Here is a 12760-nt window from a genome sequence, read left to right as displayed (position 1 = left end):
CAGTGCAAACCTTTAATTTAATTTATGGCTCCAACTGATGTCGTTACCCTTTTTACCCTTGCCAGACTCTTACCTACAAAGATGACACACTGTACTTGTACTACAGGTTTGTAGTAGTTTGCCAAGAATAGGCAAACTGCCCACACCAGTCAAATTGTTTTAAGCTCCATCTCCGCTGTCACTGACCTGCTGAAAGTTTAGGCCTAGGGGAACAAGAGTTTAACATTTTAAATTGTGTTGCTGACCTATATCCAGGTTCAGATAGTTTCTCAGTTAGATAATGTGCTGAGACAGGGAATCCTTGTCAGTTCACCATTTCTCATCGTTATTTGCTCAAGAGCAGATACACAAGCATATATTTACTTGAACCATGACATAAAAATCATAAAAAAAGGAAACAACTTCCTTTGTTTTTTCTATCTCCTTTTTGTAAAATCACCTGTGCTCAGTCTTCTCACGGTGCAATAGCTTCCTTGTATGAAATTCTCACCATCGGTCTTCCCGTCAGCGTTTTTAATTAATCACGATACTCTCAAAGAAAAGCGCAGTTACACCCATCATCGGCTGTTGGAGCTGGTTCACCAACATACCTGACATAGTGATGCTTCGTCTGCATGTGGTAACACCACTGCCATGCCCTCAGTGGTATATGTCACAACCAAAACTACTGGTAGCTGCACCTCCACAACCAGAAAAGTGGCAGCGGCTGCTGGGCAAAAAGCTTATCTCAATCAGAAAAGAGATTTCTTTCTCCAGCAGTTCTATAGTTAGTGGTGAATCGTAAAATCATTGCTTAAAAAAAAAAAACAGGATGCATTTACAGGAAGATTAGACAAAGTCTGTAAGCATATGCTAGTTAGATGAGTTTCCCAGTCCTTCCTCAACAGATACTGCCAAATCCTGGCATGACTCTGTAGATCTTCTTTGTGATTCCTGGACAAACATTAATCATTTTCAGGAGAGTTCAATTTAGCACCTGAGCCTGAAAGAGTCTCCCAACAAAGATCCACCCAAAGGTCCACTCTGAAATCCGTGTTTGGTCTTGAATGCACATTACACACACGACCAGAAACAATGACTGAAATTTTTAGGCACAGAAATTCCCAGGCAAAGTTTCCAGCTGTGCGGGCAACAGAAGTGCTGCAAAGTAATCCTGTGAAAAGAAGCAAGAGTTATTGTTTTGTATATCAACATTACTATGGAAGCTGTGTGCGGGTGGAAATATGTCATAAGTACCTGCTTGTTTGTGCCCTTCCTACACCAAAACATGTACAGTAAAAAGTGCAAATATGAATTTATGTTCAGGCTCAGACTCAGTGTAATAGTGACTCACTGTGTGCTACATTATAAGCGTCAGGGAGTCGAAGGCCAGCAGTGACAGGTGAAACTGGAAAGAACACGGTGACATGCACCAGAAATAGGAAGAACAACAGAAAGAGAACAATATATTTGCAAGAAACCCCACTCACCTGTCCTGGTCAGCGTCACGCGGCCTGAGAACGGTGAACACGAGCTGCTGGATTCGATAAGTGAAGTGAATTAAGTCTGAGGACTGAGCGTTTCTTCGTGTTTCACCTGGCAGGTAAAAAGGTGAGTGCAGCTGTCTATCAAGTGGAGCATGCTGTGTTGAGACATGAAGACACACCCACTTGTTAATGAGAGAGGGAGGGAGAGAGAGAGAGAGAGAGAGAGAGAGAAATTACCTTCAGCACAAATGTGTCTCTATCCAGCTTTGGTGTTTCTGTGAAAAATGTAAATGTCCTGAGAGAATTATGACAAAAAAAAAAAAAAAAAAAAAAGCAGTAGCTATCTTTATTTTAACAAACTGTGTGTTTCTTCTGTCTCTCTCTCTCTCTCTCTCTCTCTCTCTCTCTCTCTCTTACTCACAGCCTGGGGCTCATCTTCAGGAAAAACCGGTAGAGGTAGTCAGGGAACTATTTAGTCAGAGGCTAAACTGATCCAGACCTCAACAGAAAACAGCCAAACCCCTCTTTTCATTGCAATCTACAAATAAAAAAAAATGGATCTTATTCATTATCGCTCATGGTTTGATGTGTTAAATAGATAAGAGTTTCTCCAACCAGTTATTTATCCCACACGTTTCTGCTTTAGGTTTTATTAATGGAACCACTTCCTTATCTCTTTCTGTATTAATCCTCCACTGAGAGGATCCTCTGGTGCCTCTAGAGCCACATGTTGAAGCAGACAGGATCTAGTCCAAAGTCAATATCAAAATCACTGACATGACATAAAAACCAGTGCTTTTACCTGAAGGTTGACTCACCTGTCTATGTGGAGAAAAGCATATAGCAGTATAACATGAACATGCACCATATGACATGGGGTCACATGCATAATGGTCCCCTCATCTATCTATTCTTGGCTCAAAGCCCCTTTCTGCGTCCTTACTCGTGTTCACAGTGACTTTGTAGGTTATACGGTTATATATTGAAGTTTATAATGAGACTGCAGAAAGCAACAACTCTTGAATGTTTGCATGTGGACAAAAGCAAATATTCTCATCGTGGGATGTAAAAATTTAAGCAGGCCGTTTTGCCCCAGGCGCTCTGTACTCTCATGCAGGAATGACATCTGACTGGTTTGGAGCAGCACCTAGGTCTATCTGTGAAGGGAGTCACCCTCGCATACATGCCAAGGCAATCCTTAGGTGCTTTGTTTAAGCTTGCACAAAAGGACAGAGACCTGTACTGCTGAATTTCTTCTAGAATATTAATGAAGTGGTACTTAAAAACAAGAAAGATGTAAAGAGAGTGAATGTTAAAAAAATAAATAAAGCAGCAGTACACAGACACGACACAACAAGACTTGACAATATAAACTAAAACACTAGGAAATAGAAGGAATATCCTGCGTTTTTTAAAGTGTACACAGAAACCATTTACCACCACAATTAGAAAAGCACTTGTCTAAATAACACAATAAAGATCAGTGGCTAAATTGCCTTTAGATGCTTCAGTTTCAGGTTCCTGATAATGTTCATGCTGACTCACTGTGACAGCAGGAACAGAGCCATCGTTAATGTTATTGTGCTTTTTTTTTTATCCAAATGTTTGCCGTCAAGTAGATCTGCTGGGATTCCTTCTGCTGGATGAGGCCTGACCCTAACACAGGCCTACATTAGACAGTATGCTGTTTTCTGTAGTTTATGGGGTTTAGTGAGGTTTGTAAAAACGTCATGTTCCTGTTAAAGACCACTGATGTGCTTTACTCTCCTGTAAAGCAACGTGTCTATCTGCTAGCGATGCTCAGCATTTTAATAGTATATGTGAGATGTTTGCATATGATAAAAGGAGTGCAGCTCTTTTAGCACTGTCACTGGTCACTAGACACGGTCTGTCGACGAGATGCAGCACTGACTACACTGCACCAGTGAAGCTGTGGGGAGAAGGAAATGTGCCAATTTCATTTTACACTTGACTTTGTTATGGAAAACATCTCTCTTGATGCTTTCCTTATATACCTGACATCTTTATTTCTGCCTCAAATTTCATGAATACTCATGTTCATGATGAGAATCCTGAACAGCAACAACAGACAAAGTAAAACATCAATGACACACAGAGAAATCAGAGTAAAAGACACAACACCGACTTCAGCTGATGCAGAAATGTCACCATGCACAGAAACGCAGCATGTCGTGTGGTATCGCAGCTTTTTTTTTTACTTCGTCCCAGCAGTCAGTCACGACAATTTACTGGAAAAGTATCGACGTCTCCAATGAACTAGACAATGGCAGTTACATAAGATGACCAGCGTTGGCCCTGAAACATCTGGTGGAATGTAGTTCTCATTAATTTATTTGTTTCACCAGTGTTTGATGAGCGAAAAGCTTATTGGCATCCAAACAACACTGGGTGTTGTGACATGTCATTACATAACAACAGTGCATGATATCAGTGTCACAAGGAAACAGAGATAAATGTAAATGCTGTACGATATTCAAAACCTTCTCCTGTTCATTGTTTGTGTCACTTTATTTACTATCAGCAGGTTTTCAGCTGTAACTTTAATGGATTCATCTGGATTCATTTACTTTGATCTATAATGTTGCAGCACTTACTGCAATAAGTCAAGTAGCATCTTACAGACCACGATCTATAAAGATATTATAAAAATAATTACATTTTACCCTTTGATTACAGCACTACGGCAGAGTCTCACTGTTTATCTGCAATTCCTTTAAAAGTTCCAGATTGATGCTACTTTGTGCTACTATATGAACTTTGGTAATAGAGCAGGTGCAAACTAATGGCTGGGGTCCACATTTACATTTAGTTCAAACTATAAAGTGACAACAATGACATAAAGTCAACATTAGAAACGAGTCACGAGTCCCTGAGCGTGTCCCGGTTACTTGGTGGGTCTCTCGCTCTAGGGGCCACTAGATGGCATCTTCCTCACATATTTTGCACTGTGGAAACACTGAGCTTGCTTCTCAGACCTTGTCGACTGACTCATGCTGTGTACTAGTGAAGTATTATGTAACAACTAGATATTGGGTGTATCCTGTGTAAAGCATAGGATTGCAACCTGCTGTAAAATAATTTGAATACAGAGACACAACTAGTTACGTTTGTAGACGCAGACTGACAGAAACAAAAATAAAGATTTTCCAAATATACATCAAATTCAATTCTCTGGGAACTTGCAGCAGAGGGCAAGTCCTAAGTCAGAAAAGAAATGAGCTTTTTTGTTAAGTTTGGCCGACCAAAACATTGAATACAGGTTGCTATAATTTAACACCTTATGCTGTAAATTATGCTGGTGTATGGTGTTAAATTCTTTTTCATTTTGACCACCTGCCCCACTAAAAGTTTCCGCCCTGCCCTCCACATTCTTGGCTTTAACCTACTTTCCTACTAACTCCTCTCTTCTTAGCAACTCAGCTGAAAAAATATTGTGGTGTATAGTTAATTCCACTGTCGCGCCTCTTTTCCCAGATACGAGATTACGCTGTAGTTCCTCCCCGATACATGCTTCCTCCTTTTGTATGATGATCGGGGGCAGTGGGCAGCACTCGCAGGAAGCCATGCTGCTTAATGAAATTAAGAGGTAAGGGAGTGAAGAGGACCTCCATTCTTTTACACTGGAGCAGGAAAAATCTTTATAACAGTCATCATGACAACCTGCGCTCAATGTGGATTTGTTTGTTTAGAGCACGTGAATTTTACTTCTAGTCTAAGATGTGACACCCCACTGTGTTGGTGATAGAAGCTGCACAGCTGGACTGCTGTGGCCACGTGAGCATAAACAACAAATCAAGTAAAAAACTAAAAAAATAAACATTTAAGAGCTCAGTGCATAAGAAAACTGTGGCAATGCTGCTACCCCAACACAGCGCCATGGTATGAAGAGAACTGGGCTCCAAGAGTTAGTAGAAAACAATGAAAAGTTTACAACTGATCTCGAGAGACCAAAGTTTCCTCAAAGAACAACCTGCACGGCGCTTTTTAAACACAGCATTTAACACTATTTCATTATTATTATTATTTCACTACCAAAACATTCAGATTTGTATTAGTTCCAGGAAACAGTCTCAGTCTGCCCTTTTTGATAAACTGGAGTAGAGCGGAATAACAGCCTCTTTCCTTGGAAAGGCAGGTCAGGGATGTCTGCATCATGACCACATATTGTAGTTATTACACGTTCACGATTGCTCTTCTCACTTCCTAATGTTTGTCTTTATCTATTCAGGGGGTCAAGCAGAGGTCAAATGAATACATTTGTGTAGACTAAAGGCCTACAGCCGTGCTCAGTGTTGAAGACCTCACAAGATGAGTAAAAAATAATTACTCTATGACAAGTAAAAGTCCAGGTCTATAAAAAATACAAAAGTACCAAAAGTACGCAGAGTGGCTCCTTTGACGTTAATGAAAAGTCTCTTATTGGATTATTATTATTATTGAATATTTTTATGATTGAATTTACCTAATGTGCTGTTTAATAATTATAATATGAATTACTTTACATACTGTACACGACTGTTTATTTATCTACTGCACTGTTTTCTGAATCTGAAAAGGTACTAGTAACTTTAGTTAGCGAAGAAATCCAGCAGAGTAAAAGTATTATATTTGCCACTGAACAGGTGGAAAAACATAAATAAAGCAGAATTCCTTAAACTTGTATTTAAGTGCATTACTTAAGTAAATGTAGTGAGTTACTTTCCACTACTTGTGACGTAGATACATGTGTGTTGTGTATGTTAGTTTACCCTGATTAATCTTCTAACAAAGTGCAGCTGAGACTGATGCAAATGTGAACAGTTTTGCAGGTTTTACTTCATAAACTTAAAGTATCGGAGACGTTTGTTTTAAAATTCGACACATGGCACTAATTAAAAAAAACTTCTTAAGGACATTTACTACATTTGTTTTTTTCACAAAGTCACATTTCCTCGTAGTTTGTGACACCTATTTGTACCGGATGTCTTTTGTGTCACATTGGAGTTTTTCCCAAAGGTCCTTGTCTCAGAATCAGACTGTAAATGACGCTTTGAGGGGAGTGGGTTTATCTGCTGATCATACAGCCGAATCACTCTGTCCTACTTTCCCATACTGGAAGCTGTCGTGCACAGTGACCCCTCCCATGTTTTGAATCATGCTTAGTGACTAATGTTGTATGTGCACACAGACTGTGTGACCTCTTTACCTCATGACATCTTATAGGAAATAGAAACTAAAAGGGTGTAAAGGCGTGATTGAACTTTGGTTGCAAACTGTTAAACATCCCCACAATGTGACGTCTCAAGATAAATCACAGCAGTGTCACTCATGATGAGTCTTTACAGTATATGTCCAAAATACTAAACTAATAAATATTTACAGTTTTTTTCTAATTATGGGCACATTTGTATGAATAAAAAAATATTTTTATCAAACTGTTACCTGCAGAAATGACATGCAGCATCAACACATGAACATACAGTGTTAACAATATTCATAATAAGATATTAGTTACAATAAACATGGCAGCATCAGGTTGCAGGCAAGCACATATACAGAATAAGGAAAAGAAGGAGTTTTGTCCATGTGGTGGAGCAGTGGTTATCTAAAGAAGGTCGCGGGTTCTCTTGGGATCGCTTTAGTCTTTTTGTATGGACTTTGTGCGTTCTTCCTGTCTTCCCACCTTCCTGTCCAAGAATGAAGACAGGAATTGGCCGGTAATGGAAGCAGCTGTGAGACTGAAAACAGGACTTTGAAACAAAGTCAACGATAGAGAGTCCATGAAGAAGAATTGGACCAAAATGTGCAAAATGGATTTACAAATGAAGATTAGTGGTATCTGTCAGACTAAAGAACACAATGAAGATGCAAGTCAAATGCTTGGTGGAGAGGTGGTATCTGCTGCAGCTGACAACAACTATACCTGCTCAGAGAATGTTTTCTAAGATATAGACAAATTTCTCACTGTGTCAGATTTTATATTAAAGACAGTGAAGACATTAAACCGCTGCAGTCTGGGTACAACTGATCTCCATTCTTTTATATTGTGTTATCTACCGTAATGTCTGTTAATGAGTTTTATGAGTCTTCATTATGACGGATATACTGTGTGGCTATTCTTTCCACCACCTGTTACAATAGTAATATCGTGACAGACTATTGCAGAATCACCATTACAAATTATTATCATGCTTTTGTCATCAAACCCTCCTGAGTTGTGAGTCAGTCATTAAACATTTTAGAGAACTAACATTTATGAGGTGCAGCCTTTTTAGAAATACCACATCCTACGTGTGGAAGAACAGGCTGTGACACATTTGCGTGTGCTCCAGCACACAGCATAATATGAGAGGAAGCCTGTTGCTGTGCGTGTTACGCATTTTAACCAATTTAAACACTTGATGAAAGGTTTAGAGAAGCGCAGGGAAGTTAGGATACTTTTCCTGATATTGTCACCGACCATCCGGTGCTGCTTGCAGGCTGCAAAGATACAGCAGCAAATCCTTGGAAAAAAAAGTTTGACCTTGGCAGACCTTAAAAGTGATATTGAACAATGGAAGTGAAAAAGAAAATTAAATAATAAACTGAAACCTTGTAAGAGATGGATGCAGAACAACTTGTCTTTGGCAGACTCGGATCTCAGCTGTGACCCTAATTGCGGCAAAATCTGTTGATTTCTTTCAGGAAAAGGGTGGACACTGATCCAATCTAACAGAAACCGCATGTTTACACACTGGCGTTCCCACCACCAAATATGGCCATATAATGTGATAATTGTCTGAGTTAAATGAAGCCTGTTTGTTTTGACAGAGGAATTTGCTGCTAGAAATCACAGAGGAAAACAACAGCTATCACTCACCTTCACTCAGCTCTGCTTGTATTTATAGGTTTTTTTTGTCATTTATGCTTCTGTTTCTGTCGTTATGTTTACATATCTCAGTGCACACACTTACACAGGTATTGCATCATGCTCAGAATATTTATTTATTTATTTATGCATGAAGACAAATGCAGAAACACTGAACACTAAACATTTGAACTTGTTTTAGTGGATGTGATAGATGGTGGTGAATAATGAGAATGTGTTCCTTGTATATGAATACAGGGTCAGCTTGACTTTGTGCAATCAACTGTTCTGCACATCTATCTGTTGAACAGTAAAAACGCAAAGGATATAGGCAAGTTTTGATCTGCAATAATGTAAGAACAGCGTTAAGTTCAGTGTGTGTCATTTGCTTTTGGTTTAAATATATAGATATAGACAAAAAGAGTCCTTAAACTATTTGAGACTTTGCTGGGGAGCTCTCCTTGGACACTCAGGGACCATTTAGGCAAGCACCCGACAAGAAGTGCAACTGCAGGCAAATTACAAATAGGCTGACAAAGGTCTATGTGTGCAGTGTTAGGAAATGTGGACGTATTGTTTGGGATTTTGCACAAGTTTAACTCTAGGTTATATCAGATGCTCGCCTGAGAAACGCTGCGTAAAACTATGAACTTGTGTGAGGGGGGTCTTTTGAGATTGTCAATGCATTTAATATTTGATGAGGATATTAAACATAAGCCGCAATGACTTTATTTACGTTTACATGACGCCACGACACTTGCCCAACTTCTCTGGTAGCTGAATCCCTTCCCATCATCAGCTGCAGGTGGAGCGCAGCGCAGCGCCGTCGTGCGTCACGCCCCTCGCACTTTAAATAGCGACCGCGGCGCGGACGCGGATAACGGTCTGAACATTGCGAGGAGACATTTGAAGGGACACCGCTGCACATCAGTGACTGATCGCGCTTTTTTCTTTGACTTTTTTTCTACATTTCCCACTCACCTGCTCAGCTCAGCATCTGGATACGATGGCCAGCTCGGGAATACAGCTGATCGGCTTCCTGCTCGCACTGGTCGGTCTCGCCACCACCACCGCAGCCACTTGGATGGTCCAGTGGAAGAAGCAGTCCCATGGGAAGTCTTTCCGCAGCTATGAGGGATTGTGGATGAGCTGCAGTGGCAACGAGAGAGTAACCTGTGACTTCCACGACTCTGTCCTGAAACTGTCGCGTAAGTTTGATATTTGTTTGCTTTCTTTCTAATTATTGCTGCTGTTCTATGTGTAGTTATATAAATGAAAGGTTTTGTGTATTGTGTAATCTATAATGCAAAGATAGAAACAAGCAAAGACTGAACTGAAAATGAACCAGGATCCTCCTTTCTGCTCCTCCAGCTGAGGTCCAGGCTACCAGGGCAGTGCTGATACTCAGCATCTTCCTTTCGGCTGTGGCAGTGATTGTCTCCACTGTGGGAATGAAGTGCACCCACTTCATGGATGACAAGGCCAGGACCAAAGCCATGATTGCTTTGATCGGAGGAATCCTGTTCCTGGTTTCAGGTGTGTTCGGATAATATGACAGTGTGACTGAAAGCATCACCATCTGTGGTCTGTGGTCACAGTTTAGTATAGATCAGCGGTCCCTCAACACACCTTTGTCTTTTATTTAACTTCTGTTCTCTTCATTTTATAGGATTTTACATTAATAGTTATTTTAAATGTGTTGTTTTTCAGCATTTAGTCACACCCCATGGAGAAACAATCTGTAAATCAATAAGCTGATAAACACATATACAGATATGTTACATGATAATAAATGAAACATCCTTAGTGTTGAGGTATCGGTCAGACAAAACAAGCAGATAACATCACCTTGAGGTTAAAGAAGGCATTTAAAATTTAATTTTGCAGACTCTAAATGATTTAATGTGTTTTTCTTTCCTTTACTTAGGTTTGTTGACGATTATCATCACCTCCTGGTATGTCAAAATGATTCTTCAGACTGTCAAGTATATCCATGCCACGCAAAGGTGAGCGCACACACACACACACACACAGGTCTTGTAAACACGCGTGTGTATCTAACTGTGTGTATCTGTTTCCCTTTGCAGCATAGAGTTTGGTAAAGCGGTGTTTGTCGCCTGGGCCGGGGGCCTCCTCACTGTGGCCGGCGGCACTTTCTTGAGCTGCCGACGATGCTCTCGGTCTGAGCCGTCACAGTCCAGACCTGGCAACCCCCTCATCTCTACCACCAACTCCAAGTCCAACTACGTCTAACGGAGGGGAGCAGGGGAAGGGGCAGGAGAAGCCCTGAAAAAAGTCAATCCAGTGTTGAACTGTGCTGTTGTAACAAATATAGTGTCTACACCCAAGGATCGCGCACAAGACCAGTCTGTGTGAAATCCCTGAATCTAATCGATCATGTTTATGACAAGGGTGCTGCTGTCAGGTGTAAGGATCAATTATTGTTTTAAGATGATATTAATAGAATATTAATGTCATATTAATTGAGTGTACTTGTAGATAAACTGATTTAGTGTTTAAATCACTTGTCTGTAATTATTTTTCTATGTCCAGTTTAATCCTGGTGGGCAAGTATGAACCGACCAGTGACCAATGAAACACTTGTTTCAATAGTTTACAGTGTACATATGACGTTTTTACTCTTTCTAGAAAGATTGCTCTACTCTGATGGTGTACTTTGGTCTGCAAATCGTTTCCTTTACCTCGTACTTTCATGCTGTTGTTAATATTTGTTTCTGTAGGTTGTTTATTGTAAGAGTGGAGTTTTATATTCTAAGTCATGTAACTTAGGTTAGTTGGTTAACTTCAGGTTGGTTTCTTTGTTTTTGTAAGATAATGGTGTGTGTGTCTAAAATAAACTACGTTTGTTTTCTTTAATCTGCTTTACTGTGCATTATTATTATTATTATTATTATTATTATCATCATCATCATCATCATTATTATTATTATTATTATTATTAGATATTTCTTATTTCATGATATAAAGTAACTGAAGTCATGTCAGCTGGTGCTGTTTGAAACATCACACTTTGGTTTGTGATGCCCCTAAAATCACTGGGCTTCACTCCAGTAACAGAACAAGTTAAGGTTTAAGAAAACATCATACTGTCTTCTACAAATATTTCTTTTTTATCGAGACTCCTCAGTATACTGTGTACTTTACTCCCATGCTGCAGCCCTAAGCAGTACTTGATTACCTTGCTTTGCACGATTAATATTTTTCACAGTGATAAAGATTCACAGGTCACGGTCAGTGGTGAGAAGTCAGACACAGTACAGAAATATTCTATATGTAAGACTCTCGCTTTTTCGTGTGGTGCTGCTGTGCTCATGTAAAAGCCTATAAACGTATTATCTTCGCACTTTACACATAGTATTAAAAATAAATATTAACATTTAATTGGGTTCAAATAAATAGTACAGCTTGTAATGAGATATTTCTATTGTGATAAACCAGATCCTGTTTACAGAACTCCAATAATGAGCTCTTTCCTGGTACTGATCTCCAGTTTCCGTCCTTTCAAATGTGCTGTGGTTTTTCCCTCGTAGTATGTATATAGTGTACAGGTATTAAGTCCCAGCTGCTCCAAGAGTAGAGAGTTTCCAATGAATTTCCAATGAGAAAGGGAGTAAAGGTTTCAGAGTAAACCCAGTTTTGTGTTTCTGCATCCGTGGAGAGGAGTGGACATTATTACATCACATTATAAACTTTAGACTTAATGGAGGATAATACTGCAGAAAAATACTACGTGTATTAAAGCTGAGTGTCTAAAATAAGCAGGTGCATATTTCTGTAAAGTAAATTTCTCACATTTGAAGCACAAGACAATAAAAAGTAAAAAAAAAAAAAAAAGCAAAGGATAATTGGATCATGTAGAATTGAAAGTGCAGTGTTGGCTGCTTGGACTTTTAACACAGCACAGCTTTGCTCGCTCTCACCATGACTTCGCCTTTGCTGAAATATTTCTGGAAAACAAACATGTGTAACTGGTAGAAACCTGCTGCTGACCATGTTTTTCTAAACACCAAAGCAGTCGGACCAAAACAGATCCTAAAATCTGACTAAGTCACGCTGCCGGAAATATTATCTCGGCCTCACTCTCATTTATTCGAAACACAACAAATAGGGGCAGCCTGTGTTGATCCCCCAGCGGATGTAAACTAATCAAGGAATGTACCATGGGGCAGACATAGCACTGCTAACACTTCCTGAACCCTCAGGGAAATGGTGAAAGTAGAGCAGTAAAACGGCAGATTGTTCAATGGATGTGTTGTGGTGCTTGATATTTATCACCTTGGTGTATTGAATTATCTGGGTTTTAATAACATTTCACTTCCTTTTTAATACTTTTTTCCCAAACAAATTAACTTAAACTCCTAATTTTATCATTCTGTACCCATAAATAGATGTTTTTATTATTTTAATGTCCAAGTGCACTAGAATA

General features: G+C 39.5%; 1 protein-coding gene and 1 long non-coding RNA gene across 2 annotated transcripts; one reads left to right on the top strand and one right to left on the bottom strand.

The window, feature by feature from the left end:
* Window positions 1-65: 65 nt before the first annotated feature.
* Window positions 66-1569, bottom strand: LOC113152212. The gene is made up of 2 exons (XR_003297890.1): window positions 1470-1569; window positions 66-1153 (listed from the first exon to the last, which is right to left on the bottom strand). It is a non-coding gene; the product is annotated as an uncharacterized LOC113152212 (long non-coding RNA).
* A 7616-nt stretch (window positions 1570-9185) lies between these two features.
* LOC113152200 (claudin-1) lies at window positions 9186-11190 on the top strand. The gene is made up of 4 exons (XM_026345298.1): window positions 9186-9521; window positions 9685-9849; window positions 10241-10319; window positions 10401-11190. Exons 1-4 carry the CDS (start codon window positions 9320-9322, stop codon window positions 10564-10566), a joined length of 612 nt encoding a protein of 203 aa, XP_026201083.1. The 5' UTR covers window positions 9186-9319; the 3' UTR covers window positions 10567-11190.
* Window positions 11191-12760: the final 1570 nt, after the last annotated feature.

This window comes from Anabas testudineus, chromosome 4 (assembly GCF_900324465.2).
Source record: "Anabas testudineus chromosome 4, fAnaTes1.2, whole genome shotgun sequence".
Classification (NCBI taxonomy): Eukaryota; Metazoa; Chordata; class Actinopteri; order Anabantiformes; family Anabantidae; genus Anabas; species Anabas testudineus.
Note: the sequence above shows the minus strand (reverse complement) of the source record. Positions and strands in the feature narration are given on the sequence as shown.